General features: G+C 39.4%; 1 protein-coding gene across 1 annotated transcript in view; it reads right to left on the bottom strand.

The window, feature by feature from the left end:
* BMPER (BMP binding endothelial regulator) overlaps positions 1–27,067 on the bottom strand; it is a 252,149-nt gene that overhangs the window by 83,342 nt on the left and 141,740 nt on the right. The window contains exons 8-11 of the mRNA XM_008051201.1: positions 25,627–25,736; positions 22,027–22,167; positions 19,781–19,885; positions 15,925–15,970 (exon numbers count right to left, since the gene is read on the bottom strand). Coding sequence (XP_008049392.1) covers positions 15,925–15,970; positions 19,781–19,885; positions 22,027–22,167; positions 25,627–25,736 — 402 coding nt within the window. The remainder of the gene's footprint in view (positions 1–15,924; positions 15,971–19,780; positions 19,886–22,026; positions 22,168–25,626; positions 25,737–27,067) is intronic.

The following is a 27,067-nucleotide window of genomic DNA, read 5'->3' as shown; positions in this document are numbered from 1 at the left end:
TTTCAAAATTGTCTTATCACACATTCCCTTCAGCATTCAGACAAATGGAATTTCTCCCCGGCCATAAAAAAAATATATGTTGATTTTTTTTGGTTGACAGAGAACAAGACAACTCTTGGGACACCACAAGTGGCATCAGGAGAATCATAGAACAGAGTTAATACCACAATATACCATGTGCCACAAAAGGGGTAACTATTAGCCTGACCACCAGGTGCACTAAATAAGGGCATTTTCAGGTTCTTAGCTCTACCTATTCCGCAAGAAAGCCCAGAAACCAATCAAACCTTTTGAGATTGTAACAGATGAACCCCACTTGGCTTGGAAAGGCCAAGGCACTATTGGAGTTGAAAGTATTCTCCTGAGGAAGTCCTCTCTAAGCAGGGACAGGAAATGCCCACACCTGCTGCCCACATGCTGCTGTAGCAAGCTTCTCCCTATGCCAGGGACAACCCACAGCTTCTCCTGATGGCCCAACAACAATTACATCAAAATTATCATTAATCAGAGAAATAATAGCTAACATTTGGTGAGAACTCACTACATGTCCCAACACTCTTCTACATCCTGCTGACCATGGGTACATCATCAGAGAATTGATATTTAGATTGTCTCCTAATATTAAACAGTAAGACACTTCACAGGCGATCCATAAAATTAACTATGAACTAGTCATTTTAAAAGTTTGTGAAAAATGTTCACAAACATGAGGAAACCCTCATGCCACGTTAGTAAAAAATTAAGTGAAAAATTGGAAACAAAATTCTGTGTACAAGATAATCTTAACTATGTTAAAATAAATACACACACACGCGCACCCCTCCAAAACTGTAAACAGTTATTGGTGGCAGAATTATATCTTTTTTTTTTCTTTCTTATGCTTTTCTGTTTTTGATTTATTTTGTTTTGTTTTTATGAGTCAAACCGTGGGTACTCATAGATAAGGCCAATTATGTCACAAAGCAAGTCCTCAAAGAAGCAACAGAAAATCTGCTGCCTAGAGTGGCCCCGGGGAAGACTGAGTTTGCTCATAGCTGGGTGGGAAGAAATGAGGGACGTCCAGGGAGACCCTGGGCAAGGGAAGTCATGTGTGAAGAGGGCTGTCAGGAAAGATATTTTTCAAGAGGCCCTAACTTATGGAAAGGAAGGGTTTGGAAGTCAGAATGATTTTTTTTTGTATGACAGCAACATAGAAGAGGCCAATAAAATTTCATGACTGTGAAGATGCCTGAGAATTATGTGCTGCATTTGGGGACATTTGTATCATGAGCTAAAATAATTTTGAAACCTTGGCCCTTTTTCCTGGCACCTCAAGGTCCCTATGCCAGATCCTGCAGGAGCAGTGAACACGTGCGTTGGAGAATGTTTGAAAGTGAAATCTCAGGGTTACAAAAATCTGCCTGGCTGAAAAGGAAAGGGGCTAGAGAACACTTAGGGGACAAAAATGAACACTGTATCCTTGTATAATTTTTTTCCAGTAAACCCAGTGGAACAAGCTCCAGTCCAAGATGTCCAGATGTCCGGTCACACTCTTCTGGAAAGCTTGGCGCAACAGTTAGGGGATGGGAAGGAGGCTCTATAGAAACAGACCATCCTAAAACTAACTTTGTTTGAATATGTATAAATCAAAGGATGGGGAGAAAAATTCCAGTTTATCACTGATGGCACATTTTTTTCATAGTTTTGTAGGTCAAACCATTAGATCTCATTTGGGGAGGGGAGGGTTTGTTTATAATATATATGCATAAGAATCCTTAGGGAAAGAGGGGAAAAGATCAGAAGTGTATAAACCTAAACATTAAGAGTGTGGTTTTGTTTCTCTTAGGCAATGGAATTGTGTGTCACATTTCTTTTCCTCTTTCTTGTGTTTGTGTATCTACATTATTACTTACACTTTAATGTCATTATTCACAATGACTATGTGTACTTTTGGAATAAGAATACTTACTTTAAATGGTTAAAAATACTAGATTAAGACATATCACTTTGATGTCCCATACTTTAATAAGATAGCTATGAGATCTGAGTCGCACTGTACCAAAAATCATAGCACCAGTGCTTTTCTCCTATGTCAGGTATATTAAGTTATGCCATGGTTATATTTATTCTAATGAAATGCCTTTCTTCTGAGAGCAGTAATGATTATCAAAACATCTGTCAAAAAAAATTAAGAGAAAATTATACAATCCCAGACTATGAAGAAGAAAATTAGAGAAACTGAGTAGACTCTAAGTCTCCTCCCAAAACACAATCAAACAAAAAACAGAAAAGCATAAAGAAGGAAAAGAAATATCATTCCTAGTTCTGTCACTAAGAAATAGCCAGTTTATAATTTTGTGTGTGAGAGAGTATATTCGTTTGAACACCATTAAGATAATCCTGCACATGAAATTGTATATTCTATTTCATACTTAGCAAGGTATAAGATTTCCCCAATGATCAAAAAGTGTTTTATCTTAAAAACAGAGGATGAAACTTCTGTCCTTAGTCCATTACTGCCACAAAGAGAACTCATCATACCACACCACTACACAGACCACATTTCCAGAGTATGTTCTACCCATGAGGAAGCCTATCAAATTGTAAAAGTCACAGCTTTAAACTTAGCACAAACTGCAAGGAAATGGCCCCCAGGGAACTCTGGGGTCACTGGGTCATGCAGGAGCTCCTGGGAAACCCAGGAAGGTAAGTCATGATGGTGCCAAGTTTGGGTCAAGAATCAGGAAAGGGTGGGATTAGACACATTCCCCGTGAGACAAGCCCTTATGCTGTTCATCTAGGCTCTGCTTGCACAATGGTGGAAGCTTCCAAAGAGGCTGTGGAGAGACTCCTCAGAATTGAATTTCTCCTAGGAGCTCCCACCCAGCCTTGCATAGAGTATCACTGACAGCTGTTGGCCCACAAGGGACCTGAGGGCTGACAGATGCTCCACCAGGTGGCACCTGGATACCTATAAAACTTCACAACTTTGACCTTTTACGTGGAAAAATTAATCTCGTGTGTATGGAGATAGGACTGGGGAAGGGAGCAGTGGGTGGATCTCTTTCTACCAAACCACAACCTATCAGAAATAGTAACCAATCTGCATGTGAAAAGCTGATTTGAAAAAGGGTTATGTAAGTATACTGTTAAGGGTATGAATTTGCTCTCATATATGTTCCAAAATTCCATATACTTACCAACTTAAAACAAAGGAGCAAACAAAGGAAGCAGAATTTAGTTTCAAGATCTAATCTAAAATAATCCAACGCAAAGCCACAGCTGCCATCCAGGGCCTCCCCCATGAAGCCCAGTGCCCGCCCACCTCTCACCTGGGCCCCCGTGGCTGCCTGAGCTAGCTAACACTTCCCCACAGTTCACGGCACAGGCATCCTTCAGTTCCAGTCCAGATACCAACTCCTCACAGCAACATCCCTGATTCCTCAGCCAGAGTCATTTCTTTCTTCTAAATTCCAAAAGCAAAATTACCACATGGAGAGCTAGGACAGTCTTAATTTCAAATACTCTATCTTGTAGTCACACTATGTTTTTCCCTTTGCAGGTCAAAAATACGATGTAGAAACCCATATCCTGTGTATGATGAATCACTTTCTCTCCTAGTTTAGAGTTATAACATCCTTAACTCCTAAATCAGGACTTGAACTCTGTATACGTAAACTTTATGTATACTTCTCAGTGCCTGCACTCTTCCTCATACATAGGAGGGTTTAATACAGTCATGTGCCATATTTTGGTCAACAACAGACCACATATACAATGGTGGTCCCATAAAATAATAATACCACCGTTTTACTGTACCTTTTCTATACTTAGCTAGGTTTAGATATGCAAATATTTACCACTGTGTTACAACTACCAACAGTATTCAGTCCAATAACATGCTATACAGGTTTGTTGCCTAGGAGAAATAGGTTATAGCACATAGATAGCCTCAGGGTGCAGTAGGCTACACAATCTAAGTTTGTGTAAGTACCCTCTATGATATTCACACAATGGCAAAATCCAGTGCACTTCTCAGAATGTAAACCCTTCATTAGGTGATGCAGGCCTGTATATGATAGGGGACTCCCCAAAACCAGAGTTTATTCATTAAAAATTGTGTGTTTATTCTTTTTTTTAATTTGGAGTGAGTGGTTATTTGCACAATCACGACATGCAATAAACCCAGAGAGGAGCCTGAGCCCCCCTAAAATTTTATATTTATTCTTTTTTTTTTTTTTTTTGAGTTGGAGTCTTACTCTGTCACCCAGACTGGAGTGCAGTAGTCACTCCCGGCCACTGCAGCCTCGACCTGCTGGGCTCCGGCGATCCTTCCGCCTCAGCCTTCCAAGTAGCTGGAATTACAGGCGTGCGCTACCACGCCCGGCTGATTTTTTGATTTATTGTAGAGATGAGGTCTCGCTGCCCAGGTGGGTCTTGAACCCGTGGGCTCAGGCAATCCACTCACCTCAGCCTTCCAAAGGCGGGGGATTACAGGCGGAGCCACCGAGCCCGGCTATATTTATTCTTACATGTTTAAACTTTAGTCACCTTTAAAGTACTCTCCATTTGAGGCAATATACCTGTTGAGATGCTTTTTCCACTTCTCAAAACAATTTTTGAACTCATCAACTTTAATGCCTTTTAGTGCTTCTGCCGTTTGTTGTTGCTGCTGTTGTTGTTTCACCTCTCCCCCCACTGGCAAAACGTTTCTCTTTGAGAACATTTTTCATCCAGGAAAGAAACCAAAAAAAGTCGCTCGGGGTGAGATCCAGTGAATAGGGAGGGTAGGGCACAGGGGTCATGCTGTTTTTGGTTAAAAACTGCTAAACTCTCAGCACAGTATGGGCAGGTTGTTTGTGTAAATCATCCATCATAAAATGGGCAAATGTGTTGAAAGAATCTCAAAAAAAAAAAAAAAAATTCACTGAAGCCAAACACAGCCTCTAAAGGTAACACAGGCTGGTACATTGATACCAATGGGTTCCTAGAACACTTACCTAGCAGGGAAAACCTGTACTACAAGGGATCTTCTCTCCAAAAAAATAACAATTCTGGATTTTTTTTAGGGTCCCCCTCACGTATATAATAAACGGATTTATCTATCACAGCAATACCTGGTGTAATACATCAATCGTACTTGTTGAACGAATGATTAATTAAAGAATATATTTTGGTGGAAAAAAATTAATTAACAATACTAAACTTACTAAAATAGTTAAGTATAATGACATGTACAGCAGCTAACCAAAAGAATTTTACATAACCAATTAAAAGAATAATTAATGAATGCTCTCAGAACAAAGACTATTTGGGGGAAAAAGTTTGTAAACTTAGGATCATTATGGGGAACTATGTCTGGTGCCAAGAAAGCAAGCTGAAAAATTCACAACCAAAAAAGATACTCATCTGGGGAGGAATTTTCTTTCCCTCTCTGGAAGTCCAATTTCTTCATCTGAACAGAGGTAACCTACCCCACCAAACATTATTGTCAAAATAAAAAAGCGACGTCAGAATCAGAACATGAAAAAAGAACTTAGTTCTAATTCATAATATGATCAAGTATGGTAGACAGAATAATGATCTCCCAAAGATACTCATGCCCTAATGCCCAGAACCTGTGAATATATTATTTACATGGAAAAGGGGATTAAGCTTGCAAGTGAAATTAAGATTGGTAATCAGCTGACCTTGAGATGGGGATCTGAGAGGAGTAAATGTGATCACAAGGGTCCTTAGTGAAAGAGGCAGGCAGGCTCATGGGTATCACAGTGGAACGACATGAGAAGGACCCAACCTGCCAATGATGGCTTTGAAGATGGAGGAAGGAGCCTCTAGAAGCTGGAAAAAGCAAGAAAATGAATTCTCCCCTAGGGCACCCAGAAGAAATGTAGCCCTACTGATACCTTAAATTTAGCCCACTGAGACCCATGTTAGACTTCTGACCTCTAGAACTGTAAGATAGTGTTTGTGCTGTTTGAACCACTAAGTTTGTGGTCATTTGTTACAGCAGACATAGGAAACGGATACATTTAAAAACAGCCAAAGTGAGTAACATAAAGCAACTAGTTTATGTCAAATACCCTGCCAGATGCTTTCTGTATTTTTAATATCCCCTTTTATCTGCATTATGTTTCTGCACATCATATATTATTACCTTAATTTCTTAGCAGTGAGTTGGAGAGGTTGCCCTGCTCCCTGCAGTCACTTAGCCAACAGCAGTAAAGACAGAGTCCAACTCAGTTTCTGCAGCTTTTTATTCATGTCTTCCAGAGCACCGTCCAGAATGCTAAAAACTCACCAAGTGTTAATGCACACTTAATACAGAAGACGTATTTTTGCCACTTTCACCAAATCCTGGCCTTAAAATGCCTCTTCCTCTCTTTAAACCAGAAGTTTTTATTTATCAATTAAGAGAGCTGTGTGTCTGAGCTAAGGAGATGGGTTTTACATCTCCAACCTAACCTGGCTTCCAGCTTTAAAGCCACCTAAGTGCTTTGCAAACATTAAGCTTATTGCTTTGAAGAGAGTTTTGTGTTTGAATCCCAATCTTGCCATTTAATGACTATAAAAGCATGCGCAAACTGCCTATATAACCTCAGTTTGTTCCCCTAAGAACAACTACCTTACCAGGGTGGCTATAAAGATAAAGATAGCATCACAAAGGTGGCAAGAATGTAAGAGATGCCCAGAGTAGCCATGATTAGTTTTATCATTATAAATGCCAGGCAAATCCATCAGATAGTTATCTACTGCTAGCTAAAATAGGGCTGAATAAGATCATAACAGAAATACGTCATGCAGATTCGTTGTAAAGAGAATGTGAATTGAGCTGGTCTATATAAAAGACATATAAAATGTAGACGTGGGGCCAGAATGGAGTAAACCTTCTAGACCAAAAGAAGATTGTTAATAAAATCATAGGCATGGGAAAGAAGGCAGCATATGTGAGATGAAGCCAGTCTGAACAGAGTGGGGAGCTGCTCTGGGAGACGGGAGACACCCAAGTTGTCTAGATAAATTGCCCTGGGATTTATTGCCAGCCTGAGAAGTTTAAATGTATTCCAAAGAACCAGCATTTCTTAGTGTGTTTCCTATGCAACATCAATCCTGCCTGTTGCTCTGCCAAAATAAGTAGAAATTTTTAAAAGCTCGGCAGTTCAAATTAGTTTGGGAGGTGCTCTGTACTCCATCACCCTCCTGAAAGTTCACCATGCACATTGGCACAAAAAGGGCCCTGAGAATTCTGCAGGAAGGAAACATATTTAAGTTTACTTAAAGACCCAGCATTTCCTTCATGTATTTAATCATAGATCCTTGTTTTGAAAATATTACTCATTACTATCCCTCAGCACTAGTGTTTTATAAAACAAACTTTGGGAAACTGCAAGAGACCAGTGAAGGAAGCTGGGATAGGTCCTCGGGAAAGCCAAGTTTGGGTTTTGGCAGGGTCTGCAAAGAGGGCTGAAGGACAAGAGACAGAGGTTAGTTGCGGGCACTAGGATGAGGGTCTGGCTGCCGTGGGAATGGGAAGGAAATTATTTATTAGAAAAACAACACAAAGAGACAGTCAACCAGACTTGATGACTGATTAGCAACATGGGAGAGAAATGCCAAAAGTATGAGAAATAACATTAGGCCCCGAAACCTGCACAGCTGGGATAATGGGGGCGCCAGAATTCAGTCAACAAATAGGGATTGGAAACAGCCATAAGCCCCTTCATCCAATTCCCAGCTCAGATAATTTGTGAACCAAAGGTAGCAACTGTTAAAAAAAATTCAAATGCAAAACTTTGAAAGAAGAATGTGCTCTCCAAAAAGCTGAGATCTACCATGTTAGCATCTTGTCAAGGAGTGATATATTAAGAACCTGGAAGTTTGAACAAACTTGAAACCAGAATGAGAAAATAACTACAGAAGGGTACCATGAGGGTGGAGCTGTGAGTTTACAGGATGGAAAGGCAAAAAGTAGATGAGAGCAGGTATCTGAAGAGAGAACTGGAAAGGGAGGGCAAAGGGTTCGAGCAATGACTAAGGGCAGAGAGTACTAATGCAAAAGGGATCTGCTGTGATAAGGAGGAAGAATGAAAGCATTCATAAATACGAATTTCACATCAGAGGAACATATGTAGCACAGCTAATGAGTCATTTCTCCATACTCTCAGCAAAGGCTAAAACTAAATTATTGTAACCCAAAAGACTAAAGAGGTTAAGGTGACCTCATCAATGTAGATATGTTTTTAAAAGATGAATAAATACAACTGCTCTTAAACAGATGCCTCTAATCATGTATAAAAGAAATAAATTGTCAAACCGCATATCTATTTGGAGGCAAACCTCCAAAATGAATAAAAACATAGTAAATAGAGATCATATAAGGGGGAATCCCCAAAAAAAACAAAATTTTTTTTTGGAGAGTGGGCCCCCTTGTAGCACAGGCTTTCCCCCACCAGTCAAATGTTCTAGAAACCCATCAGCATCAGTGTACCTGCTAGCGTTGTTATGATAGGCTGCATCCAGCTTCGGTGAATTTTTTTGGAGATTCTTTCAATACGTTTACCGATTTCATGATGGGTGATTTGCATGAACAATCTGCCCACAGTGCACCGAGTGTTCAGCAGTTTTGTATCAAAAACAGCATGATCCCTGTGCTTCACTTTCCCTAGTCACCTGATCTCACCCCAAGCAACTGTTTTTTTGTTTGTTTGTTTCCCTGATGAAAAAAGTCCTTAAAGGGAAACATTTTGCTGATGTGGAAGAGCTGAAACAAAAAAAGGCAGGAGCAGTAAGAGGCATCAAAATTGACAAACTTAAAAACTGTTTTGAATAGCGGAAAAAGTATCTCAATAGGTGTAATGCATCAAATGGAGAACAACTGAAGGTGACTAAAGTTTAAACGTGTAAGAACAAATATACATTTTTAAATAAATAATTCCGGGGTCTTCTGGGTCCCTGCTTATAGAAAAGTATTTAAAAGTTTGAGCTTTGGAGTCTCATGGACCACTCTATCCACTGAGCTCACACTATTTAACTTCTCTCAAGCTCAGATCCTTCATGTGTAAAATGAGGATAGCAATAGCTTCTACTTCATGAGATCCTTATAAGGATTAAATGGCAAAATGCATGGAAAGCATGTATTACAATGCTTGACTGACAAAGACTAATGTTCAATAATGCACTGCTAGTAATAGGAGCAATTGTAGAAGTATTTCAATCATAGGAGATGTGACCTCCAGAGAGGAGTACACCTGCCTCAGCTCTACATAAAGGAATGTGTAACTTACACACTCGTTATTCAGTATTTTCCACAAAGTATATTTTTTGTGGTTTCACAGCTTGGGGTTTGTAGTGTTCATTTGTTTTGTCATTCAGCTGTATTTTAGGGGTATAATTACTACTGAGTTATGGTCAAAAGTACCCTCAGTCAAAACTGGAGACTTAAATCTTTCCTGAGACTCAAGATGGCAGCCTTGGCTAAAATGTACCAGATGTCTAATAATGAATTCAAATACTTTTTTCTATTTAAATAGATTCGTTCAAAATTAGAGAAGAAACTAGCTCTTAACTGAATGATGTAATAATATATAATCTATATTAAAAATAACTTTCCCAAGCAAAAACCAGGGAAGTCTTTACAATAAATACTGAATTAGAAGACTTAAATAATGCAAGTCCTCATCCCAGCTCTTCCAGTTAGTGCTACTGTGAGCCTCAGTTTCCTCACCTGTGCAGTGAAAGGGCTAACCTCTTACTGAGGTCCCTTCATTTATGCAATCCTCTCATGCTTAAATGGTGATGAGCTCCAGAGGCAGAGCAACTCTGCTCTTTTTCATTTCTAGTAGAAATTATACAAGGAAATATTTCAAGTTTGAAGCTATATATATTTTTTAATATTGTAAGTAAGAAAATTTGGGGAGATCTTAACTTGCCCTGGCAACCCTGAAGAAAACTAAAAAAAAAAAAAAAAAAATATGGAAAAAGGAATAGACATGGAAAACTCAGTCAGTTTTATTAGTCGGGGAATTCTGAGCATACCATCATTTCTCTGCACCTGAGCAGAAAGGTGGAGTGTAGCCAGGTAGAAGAAAGCCTGGGCACTTGAATCTCCAATTCTTTTGAGGTAGCGTGAGAGGAAAACACTGATAATTCGGAAACTCCTCTAACCTCCAATTCTTACGAGTTGTAAAGCTCTCAGTCTTTTTCTTTCCTTTCCTAACTGCAACTGGTTATCAAACTGTACCAAGTGACAAAGATGCCAAGGGAAGTAATTCCAGCCTAAGCTCTGGAGTCAGCCTTCCTGGCTGGGATTCAGGCTCCACCACTTACCTTGGGTATCCTCCTTAACCTCTAAGCTTAAGTTCTCTCATCCCTTATGGTGTCCCTTAGCCATAAGATGGTTGTGACAATCAAACAAAACCAAATAAGACAACCCATGACACTGTTTAGAGACAGCAGACACTAACTAAATATTACTTAATGCTGCTGCTACTGTTGCTATTATTGTGGTTATTGTTATCTGATGATGATGATGGAGGTGGTGGTGAGGGCAAGTGTTAACTGAATACTCACTTATTAAGGACTTATCAAGTACTACCTATAGAGTAACGGACACCTCATAAGAACGGACAACAGGTGGTAGGAGAAAAAATGATTCCTAATAACTTCAGTCTCCTTCAATTCTGCACTACCTCATGGAAGAAAATTTAAAATAACCATATCCCTTAGAGCAGAACAGCCTATAAAACAGAAAACAAGCATTTCTTCATACACCTTCCAATGCTACTTCTACCAGTGTGAGGTCTCCTAGCAGCCGCGTGTGGTATGGCAGGTTTTATTTGCCATCCCTGCCTGCTGGTTGGGCCTTGGGAGTAGCCTCAAGCCCAGTCCCAGATGCTCGAGCAGAAACTTCAGTGGCCACTTAGCTTAACACCTCCTTGGCAGGGCTAAAGTCAACACTACAAATTCTTATTCTACAAGCATCTTGAGCTCTGGTCTCGAATTTCCTTGCTTTCCTGAGTCAAGGACAGACTCTTGGTGTTAAGGGACTTGTAGCTGCTTACAGTTCCGGAGACCAGAAACCCTGCTCAAACAGAATTACTAATTCGCAGAACCTCTGTCAGTGGAGTGTTCTCATAAAATAGGCCCCTAGGTCACTGTTTCACTATGGCTTTTCCAGGGGAATAAATGAAATTGTTGTATTCCCCTCTCCTACAGCTACTCTGTTTAATTGGAGATACGTGTAGGCATCCCTGGAGGCTTAAGTCAGATGTGCCAAAACCAGCCAAGGACAAATTCCACCAGCTGTGGTGGGTGCACACAGCAGGCCCCCTCGGAGAGCAGGCACACCAAAGCTGCCTGCGCACAGCTGGAAACTAGCCCTTAGGGGGTTTAATAAGTCACCTGGCAACAGCGAGCCTCCTTGCACCCTGAGTTGCTGAAATCTGATATTTCCCGTTACTTGTGGGACATGTAGTTGAGGTTATTTCAATTAAATGCACATCTGTGCTCAGCGTACCTTACCCACCTTGGTGTTATGTAATCATAGCCTTTCATTTTAGGTTGGGATTCTGGTGGTTAGGTCTGATGTAGACACAGGTACAGCTTAATGAGCCCATAACACTTAGGGCTGGGCATCCACATTCAGGCTGCCTTTGGTTGCTTCTGGTTTTATAGATGGCTGACAGATTAAATTATTTTCTCATATAGTCAATCTCTCAGTCTCAGTCTCCCTCTCTCCCTCCAACCCCTCCTCTCTCTCCATACCCTCTCCCCCCCCCACACACACACCTCTCTTATTAGTAAAAATTAAGCATTACTTCCAGGTCTGAAAACAGATATTCTGTCAGCGAAGAATTTATCTGATTCAGGTTTCTGTTGGGTGGTTAGGTCAAGATTCCACCTACTATATGCCAACACACAGTCAACATTTCAACAGATGAATGGCCTTCTTGGCACCTTTCCCACGGTCATGTGAGGCTCAGTCGAGGCAAGGTGAGACTGGCTTTAGGCTACAGTCTCATACTTTGGCAAGAAGCAGCCCTTGCATGAAAGCTTTATAAAGTTTGCTTAGCTCACTTCAAGTATTTTATTTTGAATAAGTCATCAAAAACCAAATTTAATTTTTTCAGTTGGAAAGGAAGAAAGAGAGAATGCCCCATGTTATTAAAAGACAGCAATGCTCTTCATATTTCCTTTAGGTCTGATTTTAAGAGGACATTTTCCCCCTCAATTCTGATAGAATTGTCATTGCCCCTTTAGGACAACACCATGAGGATTGCCCTACTATCGGAAGTACAACAATTCAGTGCCTCTCCTTATTGGCTCTTACCTACAGAACTGTAAATTACCATGCTCACTCACTGTTGTAAAGAGGGCCTATAAAAATGTTCCATACATTGATTTCAAGTTTCCTCTTTGCTATGCATTTCAGAGATCCAAGACAGCCCTCAAACACTATCAAGATTTCCAACCCAGGCAATAAGGAAGAAATTCTGTGGGATTTTAGAAACAGATGATGCAATGCCACTACTCCTGGAAATAATGCAACACTCATTTTTGTACTACAGATAATCAAAATAAATGTAAGAGTATTTGAAGCTCTTTAATCTATTCATTTAATTATGTATGTATGCATGTGTATGTATGTACTTGTGTATATTCTTGCCTTTTTCCAGAAAAGGACTGGAAGTAACTTACAGACATACAAGCTAATTAACTTAGAACACATAAGAGAGGAAGGACATAAATGATGCAGTCAGAAGTAAGGTTATTACTCAAAAACTGCATGCCATTAGAGGTGGGCAGCAAATTTATTCCTAGCTTCCTAGTAATGAAAGCAAAACAGCAACTTTTAATCAATCGAGATATAATTATGCCTTTATAATTTTTTGTAGGACTAGGGAATTAAAATACAGAAACATATTTAATTAAACCCAGAGGTTTCTGGTCTCACTTTACTCACCTGCATCTAATTAACAGGTATTCAGAGTAAGTTATTGCTACTAGTACAATATGTGTTCATTTTTGCACTCACTCATGCTGTTCCCCCCGTTTGGAATGCCTATGGCTTTCAATCAGGGGTGATTTTGCCACTGAGGGGGACATTTGGCAGTGCCTGAAGACATTTTTGGTTGTCACAACCTTGAGGGTAGGATGCTACTAGCATTTAGTGGGTACAGGCCAGGGATGCTGCTAAATATCCTGCAATTCACAGGACAGTCTCCCACAACAAAGAAGTATCTGTCCAAACTAATAAGACAGAGGTTGGAAACTTTGCAGTGACCTGTGAGAGGGAGGGAGAGAGGGAGTTACAGTAAGGTATAAATTAGAAAACACTAGCTTTAGTTTGTAGTTTCAGCCTTGGAGTCTCTGCTTTAGAAATCTGTATCGCAAAAGCGCTTTCATAATTTACCAAAGAAGAAAAAATGAGCCCGAAGGTTTGCTTCACATCCTGGATATAATGACAAAGGAATTTCAAAGTAGGAGGTCTTTAGGCCACAACCAAAGGACATCAGAATAAGTCTACCTGTTATGAAAAACTGGGCATTGCTTAAAAATTGGAAGTCATTCCATCTCTTAACTCACTCTGAACAAATAAGCCTCGCCAAATAGAATGTATTTTACAGCAACGATGGAAGAACTGCTGGAGAGCAAGAGAGAGTAAACGGATGGAAAGAACACCAAAGGAAATTGAGAAATAGCCATCTGATGATATAATTTAGATTTGGACAGAGAGCCGCTTGCCTGGGCTCTTCCAGCACTGACTGACCTGCTCCTCACAGGTGCAGAGGCAATGTCCTCCCAGTGCCCCTCCAGCTGGGCGGATTTCTCCCTTACCAATTGTTTCTCTCACTGATGGAAGACACGGGCTTCTTCACCATATTTCACACAGTATGGTACTTAATGTGACCAGTTAAAAGCCTGGTTCTATTTTATCATGCCCATCCTTCTATTCTTTTTTTCCTTAGGATAAGTAACCAGTCTTCCGAATACAAAAAGACCAGCTCATAATGAATAAACTCCTAATGAAATTAAAGATTTAGGCTGTTTCTGCACGAGGCTAGCCATATGTTTTTATGAAGCTGCTAATCAGTGAGACTGCCAGAGAGAAATATAATTGGCAGATGTAATGTGTCTGCACTCATGCACACTGAAAGGGTTAACTAGAAAGCACAAGGAGTTCTTCTGTGGTCTGTCTCTGCTTCAACTAGGAGACCCTGTATAGGAAAGTGCAAACATCTCCATTGATATAAATAGAGAGAAAAACTTCAGTGCAAACTCAACTTTGCTCATCCAGAAAGGAATTAAGCAGTAGGCAGCCTCTGGACCAGTTGTAAACAAAGTTTCCTCTGAGGGTCCCTGAGAGGATGATTAAATGTAATCGTTTACACACGTGTTTTTTAAATCAACTGCTGTGTTAATCATAGCTAATTCTTCTTCCTGCATTATTCCTAGACTCTACTAAGTCATACTTCATTGGCCTCCTTTGAATTGTTTTATGTACTTCATTATCTTTAAACAAAAGTTCTCTTATTAAATCTATAATTTAATTTTTGTTAATTCGTCAGCTCTTTTATCCATTGTATAATCGTTTAATAGCTCTGTCTCTGAAAATACTAATATGTAGTAGATATATATTATATACAATAGTTTTATGTATATGTATAATGACCCTACATATCTATTACCCAAAAGCACTGATCAATCGAGAGCAAAATTAACAGTCAGCATAGTTCTTAGTAACATAAATTCTGATTTTAGATCAATGGAAGAAGTCATGTAAAAGCTGCTTTCAACTGTCATCAACCCCACTTCTCTAAACCTGACTGATTCTAAAATACTCTGATAGATTCCATGGCTTTGTTAATCTTGTTTATCATACAGGGTAGCTAATTTGACAATAACATTACTAATACTTCAGGAAATTATCTCAAAACCATATGAATTTCAGGAGGACTAAAACAGCAATTTCCTAATAAATCTAAGCATATGTCTATGTGTAGAGATGATATTTTGCTTTTCTCTATCTGTGAGATTAGTAGTTTAATCTTAAATGGCTTCCAGAATAGTCCATGTTTAGAAAGAACCTTCAAGAATTCAGTTAAAAATATAGTCAAGAGCCACATTTTGGTCGATGACAGACTACATATATGACTGTGGTCCCCTGAAATTATAATACTGACTTTTGACTATACCTTTTCTATGTTTAGCTATGTTGAGATACAAAAATACTTCCCCTTGTATTACAACTGCCTACAGTATTCAGTTCAATAACATGCTATACAGGTTGTAGTCACAGAACAATAGAATATACCATAAAGCCTAGGTGTTTAGTAGGTTACAGCATCTAGCTTTGTGTAAGTACACTCTATGATGTCTGCACAATGACAAAATGACCTAACATGCATTTCTCAGAATGTGTTTCCTGTCTTGTTAAGCGACATATAACGACAATAGGACAGCAAAATCACTGTTAGCCCAATGACATTGGATGTGCCCAGATGAATGGTGGTGAGGTGGGGGTGGGGGTGGGGATGAAGAAGGAATAAGTGAAGCTGTTTGGTTTAATAATGAGGAAAGGAAAATCCCTCCTAGATCATGTATAACGTTTGGTGTGACCAAATAACATTGTCTTAGCTGCTATAAATGCAAATGCTATTAGCAGTTAAAATGCACATTATCTGGTGCTTTTAAAAAACTTAATCAGTTCAGCTCATCTATCTTTTTAATTTCTCATAGCAAGAAATTCTGAAGGTAATATCTATATTTGTCTCAATTGTGCTTCTGTTAGAGGATCATAATTGACTTGAAATATCTGTAAAGGGGTGGGATTATCTCGTCCTATATATACCTACAGAAATAAAATGTATGGAAAACATATTTTCTTGTTGCACTATAAATTGCAAAACACATATTAATAGCACATTTTCAAAGGAATAAACTTACTTTCTGTGCAAATAGGACAGCATCCTTTTCTGTTGAGAATTTTACCCTAATCAGAAGAAAAACAAATGAAAGGTTAGCATTCATAAACAAAATCTGCTGAGGATAAATCTCCATTTTAAATTTAATATCAGCTGTATTTGAACTCAATGCCCAGATGGTGATGATGATGGTGAAAATGAAGTTTCAAGTATCAGGTTCTAAGGCCAGGCAAAGTCATTCAGTAAGTTTTCCTATTTTTATCCTCCAAGAAATATAATATCTAAAGGGCTCACTGGTGTGATTTTTCTCACATGGAGGGAAGATGGAGACAGTCTGGACTCAACATTTTCAGTGATATCCAAACCTAGCCCTCTAGAGACTAAGTGCACACACATAAAAATGGGAATTATCTGTCAACCTATTAATCCATGCAAGACCTTCTTTCTGTCTTTGCTTGTTGGAAAAGTCCAAAGAATAAACTGTAATCCAAGCTCAAGACTCATCCAGTCCCATGGATATGAGCAATAACTTTGCTTCAGATCAAATTCAGTTAGATTTCTTCTTTCAGAAAGTACAGTGTTATTTGTGTTGAATCACTGTTATGCACTCAAAGTCAGGGAAGCTGAGAGCTTTGAAACGATGAGTAATTTCTCATTACCCTTCTGGAAATATAGTGCAATTTCTTACATTGCATGCTTTTCCATTTTTTTAATGCATGACATTTAAAGGAGGAAGCATATTCTCAGGATCCATCAGAAAATCAGTTATCCTATCTCTGGCTCAATGGTTAATCACAGAGAAAAAGAAATGTGGAAGAAGATTAACATTTAGGGAGCACTTGCTATATAAACAAACATCCTACATGTTATTTTACCTATATAACCTAATATTGGGTTAGTGATAAGGATCTAATTAGTTAGTACTTATGACACATTAGGGCTTAATGAACACTAGAGATTTTATCATCATTGTTATTAAGATGCACAAGAACCTAATGAGCTATTTCCCTTTTTATAATTGAAGACATTGATATCATGCAATACAAGGGTGGTAGAACCCAAAATCAAACCTTATTTTGTATGAACCTAAAGGCCATGTTCTTTCCATTGAAGATGTTTATCCTCTTTAGTACTTTAAGATAATTTAATATTTATTGAGTACCTGCTATACACTACTAGCCCGAGTGTTGTGCATACCTCATACACTATCTCATTTAAATTTCACAATATATTTCGGAAATAAATTTCACAATAAATAAATTTCATAAAAAATTTCTGAAAGCAGGTATTTTTATCCCCAGTTTACAGGGAACTAAGGAAACAGAGGCCACAAAGAGGCTGCCAAGGCTTATGTGAAAGTCACATAGTTAATACATTGCTCATTCACTACTGGTCAGCTGCATCAACAATAGGTTTAGGCACTCAAAAAGAAAAATCATTCATCTTAGAGAATTCTAGCTCATTACTGAAGAACTTACATCAGGTTTGATTCATTTTTGCATCCACTAGGCCTAAAAGGGTACATTAACAGATATAATGACTTTGAATGAGACTTAAAACTCAGCCCCATTCAGCCATCCCACATTTTGGGGCATCACAACACATTTTCACTGCCTAGACCTCTGCTATTTCTATTTGGCTGGAGCCTTCCTTTGGTTTCTCATGACTGAAAGCAGTTGAAGACAAAGCCAAATGAGGCCAGTTGAGGCCCATGGAGTGATGGCCTCAGGGGGATAGAGTAAGGGGCTCTGTCCTAATAGAACAGAGACAGTGAAAGCCAAGGCCCCAACCAAACATGACTATGATTCCTTACATCTGCATCCAGGCAGAAACCGCCATCTCTCTTCTTCAGAAAGTTAAGGTGGCATTAGTAATATCACTACATTTAATGGGGAATAAATCAAGTGCAACTTGTTACATCAGAGTTCCTGGGTTATATGTAATTATCTGTAAAACTCTGGTCATGTTGTAGCCTCATCTGTAAGAAGGGTTTGGTAACAGCACCCACCTCAGAGGAGTGGCCTCAGCATTAAATGAGGTTAGTCCTGTAGCTACAACGTCTCAGTACATATTAGCAATGGTGAGATGACAGCATCGTGACGACTGAGTCACCAAAGGAACTGTCACAGCCCTTCTCACAAATAACACTCCTTTGCCTCTGGATGAATTTCCAGGGAGGGTAGACAGGGAACCCAACCATAAAATCCTTCTTCCATAAGAGTCACTTACTTCTGGAAAAAAGAGATGTGTCATAGCCAGGAAGGGATAGAGGAGAGAATACAGGCTGCTTCTTTTTTTTTAATTTAATTTTAATTTTTTTTATTTTTTGGTCCCTAGGAAATGTAGGGGAGGGGAAGTAAGTTTTTAACAAGATTTCCATGGTAGATAGCACTAAGTTATCTTCCAAAGACCTCGTGCTGGCCTCCAGAAGGGAAAGTGTGAACTGGAGGAATGGTTGGAAAGATGCCTAGAAACAGAAACGTAGCCCCAGTACTGACAAGCTTTGACAAGAGCTTTGACAAGACCTGGAGAGGGCGGGGTGGGGAAGAGGCCTTTGCTCCAAGGGAGTGGATGCTCCTGGCCCAGAAATGGTCCACAAAGAATGCTAATGAGACTCTGGTGACATAAAGAACGTTGACCTCCCAGCACCAAGAGTACAATGGAAACCATCAATTCTGCTACAAGTGGCAGAACTCGAGTGAAGCTGGAAACTCCACAGCGGCCTGCTGAGGCTAGTTACTTGAGCCACCAGGTTGGCACAGCACCCTGTTTTTGTCTTGTAGAATAAGGAAGCCCATTATTACTAACATGTGCTGCAAGAGTTCATTAGCAGTGAGGGTTCCCGGAGGACTGGCATAAATGATGTGATCCCATTTTTCCCAATGAATATTTATAAGCAGACCACGTTCAAGTCTACTTATTGTATCTCCTTTTTTTTTTCTTTTATGGGAGGCTTTCAGTTTTATGTCTGAGGCTTTTTAAAGCAAGACTAATTAGGGTCTTTTTTTTCCTTTTTTTCCTCCCCTCTTTGTTCAGTTGTGCAATAGCAACAGCTGTTGTTTTTTTGTGCCTCATTTGGCACTCAAGTAAAAACAGCAACTTTTTTGTTTATAATAATAACAGATGTGAATAAAATTAAAAGCTGTCTATAGCAGAGAAGGGAAGACACGTCCTGAATATAAGGATATACTTTTTTTATTCACAGGAAGGTATTGAATAGGTTTGACATTTTCCAAAAAAACGCATAAAACGTTGAAAGGTTTCAAGTTGCTGAGGTGAATTCAGTGAAACTCATGCTTTAGAAGATAATGGTTGCTTTATTCAGTGTGCTGGAACTATGGGTTTTTGAAAAGCGATATTTCCATAAGGACATAATTTCCATTTAAAGCTACAATGGAGGCTAGGGTTAGAGAGAGAAAATTTCAGCAAAGAAGTCAGGGGATGCTGTGAGCCAGAAGAAACCTCTTGGGGGATTTATTAATGAACAACCACATATTACTTTGAGTGACTATTAGTAGTAAGTTCTGATTTGAGAGAAAGGAGGAAGAAGCAAAAGATGGTTATGATTTTCAACAAAAACCTGCAAAAGAAAACAAGGAAGCAGACTTTACAGGGGTTAGAGAAGTTAAAATATAACAAATTGGGAGAAGTCAATAAGAAATCAGAACTGGGACAAAAGCAAAGCAAGAGTTATTTTCATGTGAGGCTAAATCTGCAAAAACAAAAGAGCAGGCTTCACAAGGGGCATTTGACTATTAAGGAACATTTAGGGGATATGGATTCTATGTTCAGAAGATGGCACATGACCATGTACCCCACACAGGATATTTCCCAAGACACTAAAGCAAAAAGGAAGCTAACCTGAATTCCACACATACCTGAGGGCAGCTGCTGATGGGAATGCACTGCTTCTTGTGACACTCGGTCTTGCCTTTCACACAAGCACAGATGGTACAGTTGACAGAGGACCACATCTCTCCATCCTACGGTGGAGAGCACAGGATTCTACCATCAGCTGGAGACTAACAGGCTCCAACTGAGCTAAGCCAACAGACTTCGATTTCTCCATTGAGAAAAGCATTTCTTGCTCTGAGTGAGGGACACCATCATTAGATTAAATGACTTTGAGGTATCTACCTATACCCAACCAATTTAAGATAAATATTAGTGATGATTTCAGGGTGTGTGTGTATGTTTCTTTAGGATATGAAGGGAATTCTTGTGTGTCTAACCAAGTTATGTTTACATCTTGTTCTTCATGCATTGTTTACTTAGTTTCATCCTGGGAGACAACCAAGCATGAACTTTCATACATGATGCAATAACAAACATCTAATTTTTCCCTATTTGATAAGACTGAGATAGTTAAGCTGTTCCAGGTATCAACAGTTATTGAGATGTCCAGAGGTGGTTACTTACCACATGTGCCATTGTTCCAGACCATATGGGGACATGCAAGAACAGAGGCTAGTTCAAATGATTCCCAGTGCCCTGGCAGATACCTGATCAGCAAGCCATCTGAAAATGAGGAGCTCAGACAGAAGACTCCAAGAGTTATGCATATCCTCTCCCTGCCTATCTGGTCCTCTCTTCTCAAAAAGTAGGGCAGCACTTTGGGACACATTTCCTAGCCTAGGCCCTTCTAGACAGAATAGAGCTATTTGAGGAATTTCTTTGGCTCATCAGATTTATAATCTGCAAATCAAATGCCCAGTTACAAGAAGTCCTTGGACCTTGGAGAACAGGCAGGAATGAGCATCTTTGCTTATTGGTAAAAAAGATCACAGACAACGGAGTTGGGCTTGAAAACAAAACAAGGATTCCTTCCTAGGCTTAAGGATCTAAGTAGCAAGTTTTGTTAAAAACAGAGAGATAAGTTCAGATATTGTATGACTCCTCCTCTTCCTCACTTTTTAAAGCTATTTTAATGCCTGCCTACTCTCTAGTATCTTTCAGGAGAAAAAGACCTCACTGAATCTGCCTTAAAGGACATCTGACTGTTCCAAGTCCTCAGGATACACATTTCTAGGAATCTGTGTCTCTGTAAATTATTTCAGCCCTCAGTTACTTAAAAGAGCCTTTTCACAAGTTGACTTGAAAGAGCATTGCACACAGCACCATCATGAGAGTGAGTCTATTTCATCTGGATGCTCTGGAGACACAGGGTGGCTTTATGTTAAAGAGAATATATGAGCAGTTCTGAAAACCTGGTATAAACATAGTACACATGCATCCTCCTTTCCCTGGGCATGACACATCATGTCTTCTTACTGATTCTATAAGAACCAAGACCTCTCCCTCCAGTCTCCCATGTGATAAGAAGTCCGGCTTAGTGCAGCATGCTTGCAGAGCTTTCACATCTGGCTTGATGCTGAAGGCCTCAAGTCTCATGGGTATCACAAGGTGACACCTTTCAGTAAAGAATGACCTCCTTCCGCCCCTGGGGAAAACTGACTGGATCGGAAGTACTTTGGGCAAAGTCAATGATCTGCATCCTGAAGTTTAAATGGTCATTGCACAGCTTTCTACACGGAATCCTCAGAAAATAACGTAAAACACACCAGAGATGGGAATTTGATGGCCAAGAGACAACTCTTTCAGTTCAGCTGGAGCAAGGCTCTTTCACCTACTGCGCTGACCATGTATCCCGTGAAATCTTCACCTGAACATCTTACAAATGAGAAAATTTCTCTTTGAAAGGGTAATCTTGTGAAAAGCTTCTAAAAGTATCATGCTATATAGATCCATCAGGATTCTATCAAGGACCATCATCTTGACAAGCATCGCTGAGTATCTCCAACTGGATAAGGCATTCCTGGGCATTCAGGTATCCATACCCACATGATTCATGGGGGCATCTTCAGCTCACTCCCAATCACTAGCTGACCACAGTTGGAAAAGGCCATCATGTTTTTTTCAATATCTCAGCAAAAATATAGCCAAAGAGAAACATTTTTCAAACAGTTTCTTCTCTGCCCTTAATTACACTTGATTATAAATAGGTGTGTATTATGTATATGTATTTATAAGTATATATAAATTATGGGATAACCCAATCTGCATTTTGTGTGGAGTTTTTAAATCACCAGTACATCAGTTCCTATGAACATGTCTCATGACATACCCGGAAAACCTTGTTGCCAAACTTGCACACTCTGATGTCTTCTGGTGGCACTCGTAGGAGGCATTCTTCACAACAGCCCTCCTCACCTTGGTCACAGCCACCAGGGTGGGAGCACTTCTTCTTACATACCACAGTAGAGTCCTGGGGACCCAAAAGCAAACTTAAAATTAAAAATGATTTTCGTCTCTCCAAAACATCATACCTGGCCTTCCTCTAAAAACCCACAACTAACCATTTTAAAACATATTTTATAAGCAACATATTTTAATTTATTGCAATAAAACATTCATGCACTTCAAATGTTGTGTTGATTAAATATCTAGACTAGCACATGAAGAAGCTGTGGAGAGTGTGGCACACAGCCCCTACCTCCCAAGGGTTTACTATGCTTGGGAAACCAATAAGCCTGCTCCAGCAAGCATGTGACAATAAGGTCCAGCTCACTGTGGACTGACCAGCCTCCCTCTTCCTGCCCTGTGATTCTTCCATGTACTGCATCAACGGTGTTCTCCTGGAAAACTCCATGGCTTTTGGAGTTTAATATAAAGTCAGAATTTTTATTTTTATTTTATTAGAAAGGAAGATTTATTGAGGGGACAGAAAAGTTTCCAAGCAGGAGGGGACCCAAGGGGGGACAGAAAAGCTGCCAAGCAGGAGAGGACCCAAGTCAGGATTTTTTTTATCAGAGAGTAAAAATTTAGAGCTAATGCACCACCTCAAAATGAAATTCAAGTGTGTTCTGTGTCTTCACAAAGGAAGTGAACAAATAATGTCAAAACTGGACCTGAGTTCTAGAACTCTACCAGGGTGACCTTGACCAGGCTGCTCAACCTCTGAGGAAGAAAAGTTAATATCTGTAACTTAAATAAGTATGGCTTGATTTCTAAGGAAGTGCTATTCCACCAGTTACTTCACAGGTTTACTGTGCATTTTAAATGTAAATACCTGGTACATAGAAATTATTATAAGCCAACACACAAGCTGGAAAAAAATCCTTTGTCAAACTGCATGTCCTGACTTGTTTGAAAAACAAGGGTACTCACTGGATGTCAAATAATGCATTCTTCACTCTAGATAGTCCTGCTTTCATGAAAGGTGTGTGTGTGTGTGTGTGTGTGTGTGTGTGTGTATGTAATTATATACTAACATCATAGATCTCATTATATATCATAACAATATATAAACACCATATAGTTAGACCATGATGCTGAGTACTTTGTTAAGCAATGAGAATACAGAGATGGATGAGTGTACATCTGTCCTCAAGGGACCAACAGTGTAAGAGGGGAGAAAACTATGAAAACAAATAAATTTTAACATAATGTGGTAAACAGAACTTGTAAAGATGTAGAAGTAAGTAGCAGAGATGAGAGGAAAATTATCTATCTATGTAGGTTGGGAAAGCCTCTCAGGAAGTAATGTCTGAGATGGGCTATTGTAGATGGAGAGGAGTTTGTTAATCAAATTTAAAGAAGGTGATAACATTGCAAGTAGAGGAATCCTCAAATTTGAAGACACAGAGATCTGAAATCATACTGTATGTGCAAAACTATGGTTGACTCTTATACAACACAGGTTTGAACTGTGAGGGTCCACTTATTCACAGATTTTTTTCAATATAAGTTACATTGAGTGTGTGTGACTCTCCTGTCTCCCCTTCTACCTCCTCCATCTCTTCAGCCTCGGTCCCCCCGAGACAGTAAGATCAATCCCTCCTCTTCCTCTTCCTCCTCAGCCTATTCAACATGAAGAGGATGAAAATGAAGACCTTTATGATGATCCATTTCCACTTAATGGACAAATATATTTTATCTTCCTTATGATTTTCCTGATAACATTTTTCCTCTAGCTTGCTTTACTGTGAGAATTAAGTATATAATACATATAACATACAAAATATGTGTTAATCGGCTGTTTATGTTCTCAAAAAGACTTCTGATCAACAGTAGGTTATTCAGTTAAGTTTGGGAGGAGACAAAAGTTATATATGAATTTTCAACTGTGCAGAGATCCAATGCCCCTAACCTCCCCCCCCCCGCCACATGCTGTTCAAGAATCAATCATATTAAATAGTATTAAACAGTTTTCTGCACCTGCCACGGAAATCATGAGGAGTATCAGATAGGGACGCCGGAGAGAAAAACTCTAAGCAGATTGGAAATAATACTGATTACTCAAAATGATTGCAGCTTGATTTTTCAAGCATCTAATCTCCCAATGATGACTGTGAATTCATACTCTGATAAAAACAGTTTCTTGGAAGAAAAGTATTAATTACACTTCTTGTTAAGCACTGGGATATATTGCCTAATCATCTCTCAAAGAATGCATGAACCTAAAGCACTGCAAGCATCAGTAACTCCCATTCTTGGGATGCCTGGCTTTCCTGCAAATCAAGAGAATTGAGGATATGATATGTTTCATCAAAGGTTCAGTATCCCAAGAGGAGCTGTAATGTGCAAAATTCTTAGTGGAGAAGCAAACTGAGGATGAAGGCCAAGGCAAAAGAAGGGGTCACTATATATTTAGCACACAATAACACAAACCATGGGAGGAGGAAAGAGTCTCGGGAAAGTATCCCCAGGCTTAGAAATTACTGTGTGTTCAGAGAAAGAGACACTTCAACCCTTATCCAGCCACTCCCTGAAGTGGTACATGCTGCTTAACAAAGCACATCTCAAGTAATCTAGAACTGCTGAACTTCCAATCCCAGCTACTGACTCAAAGCTGACATTGAGCAAAGTTCTTCTCTTTCCCTATCTAGACCTTTAACTATTAAAAATAAAATAATAATCACGACCAAAATGTATTCAAACCTCATGTCACATAGATGTGATCCATTAACTCACTAATGAATAATCCTAAACTGTTTCTCTTCTTGGTTTCAAATACAAATCTATGAATGTGTGATATGTGTCCCATTAAAAATCTGAAGCTATGGGATTCTTTTGTTACCAGTAATTAGACTCTGATTGCCTTTTGAGAAAAATGAGCAATGTCTCAAGTAAGACATGAATGTGTGATAAGTACAATCTATGAATGTGTGATATGTGTCCCTTTAAAAATCTGAAGCTGTGGAATTCTTTTGTTACCAGTAATTAGACTCTGGTTGCCTTTTGAGAAAAATGAGCAATGTTTCAAGTAAGACATGGTACAATGAACAGCACATAAATACCTTCTTCTCAAACTAAGGGGTTTATCTTTGTGATGAACTATAAATCAAGACTTTCTTTTCTTCTGAATGTGATTCCAGTTGTTTTCATTGCAAGGTGTGTCACAGAATTCATCTTGGATAATTAGAGCCAGAGAACACTGCCATATGTATCTGTCTGATTTTCTAAAATCCTCAGTTGAACAGTCTCTCAGAGTTTGCTTCTTACCACCAGGAGCTAACGTGCTAGTCCCCAGAAGGTAACAGCAAGCTATAATGTGGATCCTATGTATGAACTTTTTGTGACCTTGAGTATGATTTTATTTGTAAAATGGCATCAGTAATACTTCTTCCCAATAAATAACATGTCATTACCTTTGGCTATGATGTCAACAATAATACCCAAACTTGTATCAACATTGGACGACAGTCCCTCAGATATGCCTTACCCTGCAGGTGCATGCTGTGCAGTTATCATAGAGGAACGAGGAACCGTTGTCATAAACATCACTGCGAAAGAGGCAGCTTCCAAAAGGGAGGTCAAATACCTTCCTCTGACCTAACGGGAAGCAACAGCACAATGTAAGCAATACAGAATCAGGGATTTCCCATTTTGTCATCAGCAATTATATCACAGGACTGTTTAACATTTTCACAAGACCAGGTGAGATAAATCTGGTGCACTAAAATAGAGCCTTGTGTCAGATGTGCCTCCTTATGTCAGATGTGCCTATGAGATCCCCAGGAGTCATTAGAGAATCGTTGTTAAAAAGAGTTTGACTTGGGATGATGAGACAGACATGGCGAAACTGGAAGAATGTGTCAGGAGCATTCAGGCAGATGGCCTGGTTTGGGGCTCTTCTAAGCTAGTTCCAGTGGGTTATGGAATTAAAAAGCTTCAAATACAGTGTGTAGTTGAAGACAACAAGGTTGGGACGGACATGCTAGAGGAGTAGATCACTGCTTTTGAGGACTATGTGCAGTCCATGGAAGTGGCCGCTTTCAACAAGATCTGATGCCCTTCTTGGATCCCTGGCTCCAATAAAAGCTCAAAAGATAAAAAAAAATAAAAGAGTTTGATTCCACAATGCACCTTGAAAGTTTAGCAAATCTATTACAGCGTGTCCTGCATGGTGAACCAAGATAACCAAGCCTACCACATGGAGCTCACAATCTAATGGAAAGGCAAACCCACAGAAGATCATTTTAATACAACAGTATGGTAAGTTCTAAAAATAATCCAACTTGAGCACTATGGAGAATGGGTTAGGTTTAGAGAAGACTACTTAGAAGACGCGATGTCTAAGCGCTACTAAAGTATCTAAAAAGTAGGTATTGGCAGGGAGGATGGGTGGAGGCAGAAAGAGTCAAGATATTCCAAGAAGAATGAGTGAAACTATAGTAAATAATGAAATGTTATTTACTACAGTTTGAACGTTTGTGTCCTCACAAAATTCACATGGTGAAATCTAATCACCAATGTAATAGTATTAGTAGGTGGGGCCTTTGAGATCAAAGTCCTTATGAATTAGATTAGTAACCTTATAAAAGAGGCTGCAAAGAGAACCTAACCCCTTCCACCACATGAGGACACTATCTATGAACCAGAAAATGAGCCCTCACCAGACACCAAATCTCCTTAATCTTGGACTTCACAGCCTCCAGAACTATGAGAAGTAAATTTCTGTTGCTTAGAAGTTCCAAAGTTTATGGTATTTTGCTAGAGCAACTTGAACAGACTAAGACAACATCTCAATTAAGAAATTACAAGCCGGGCTCGGTGGCTCAGCCTGTAATCCCACGCCTTTGGGAGGCTGAGGTGAGTGGATTGCCTGAGCCTGCGGGTTTGAGACCCACCTGGGCAGCGAGACCTCATCTCTACAATAAATC

This window comes from Carlito syrichta, unplaced genomic scaffold (genome assembly GCF_000164805.1).
Source record: "Carlito syrichta isolate Samal-C Ts95f unplaced genomic scaffold, Tarsius_syrichta-2.0.1 Scaffold169078, whole genome shotgun sequence".
Classification (NCBI taxonomy): domain Eukaryota; kingdom Metazoa; phylum Chordata; class Mammalia; order Primates; family Tarsiidae; genus Carlito; species Carlito syrichta.
This window is presented reverse-complemented; position numbering and strand designations above follow the sequence as displayed.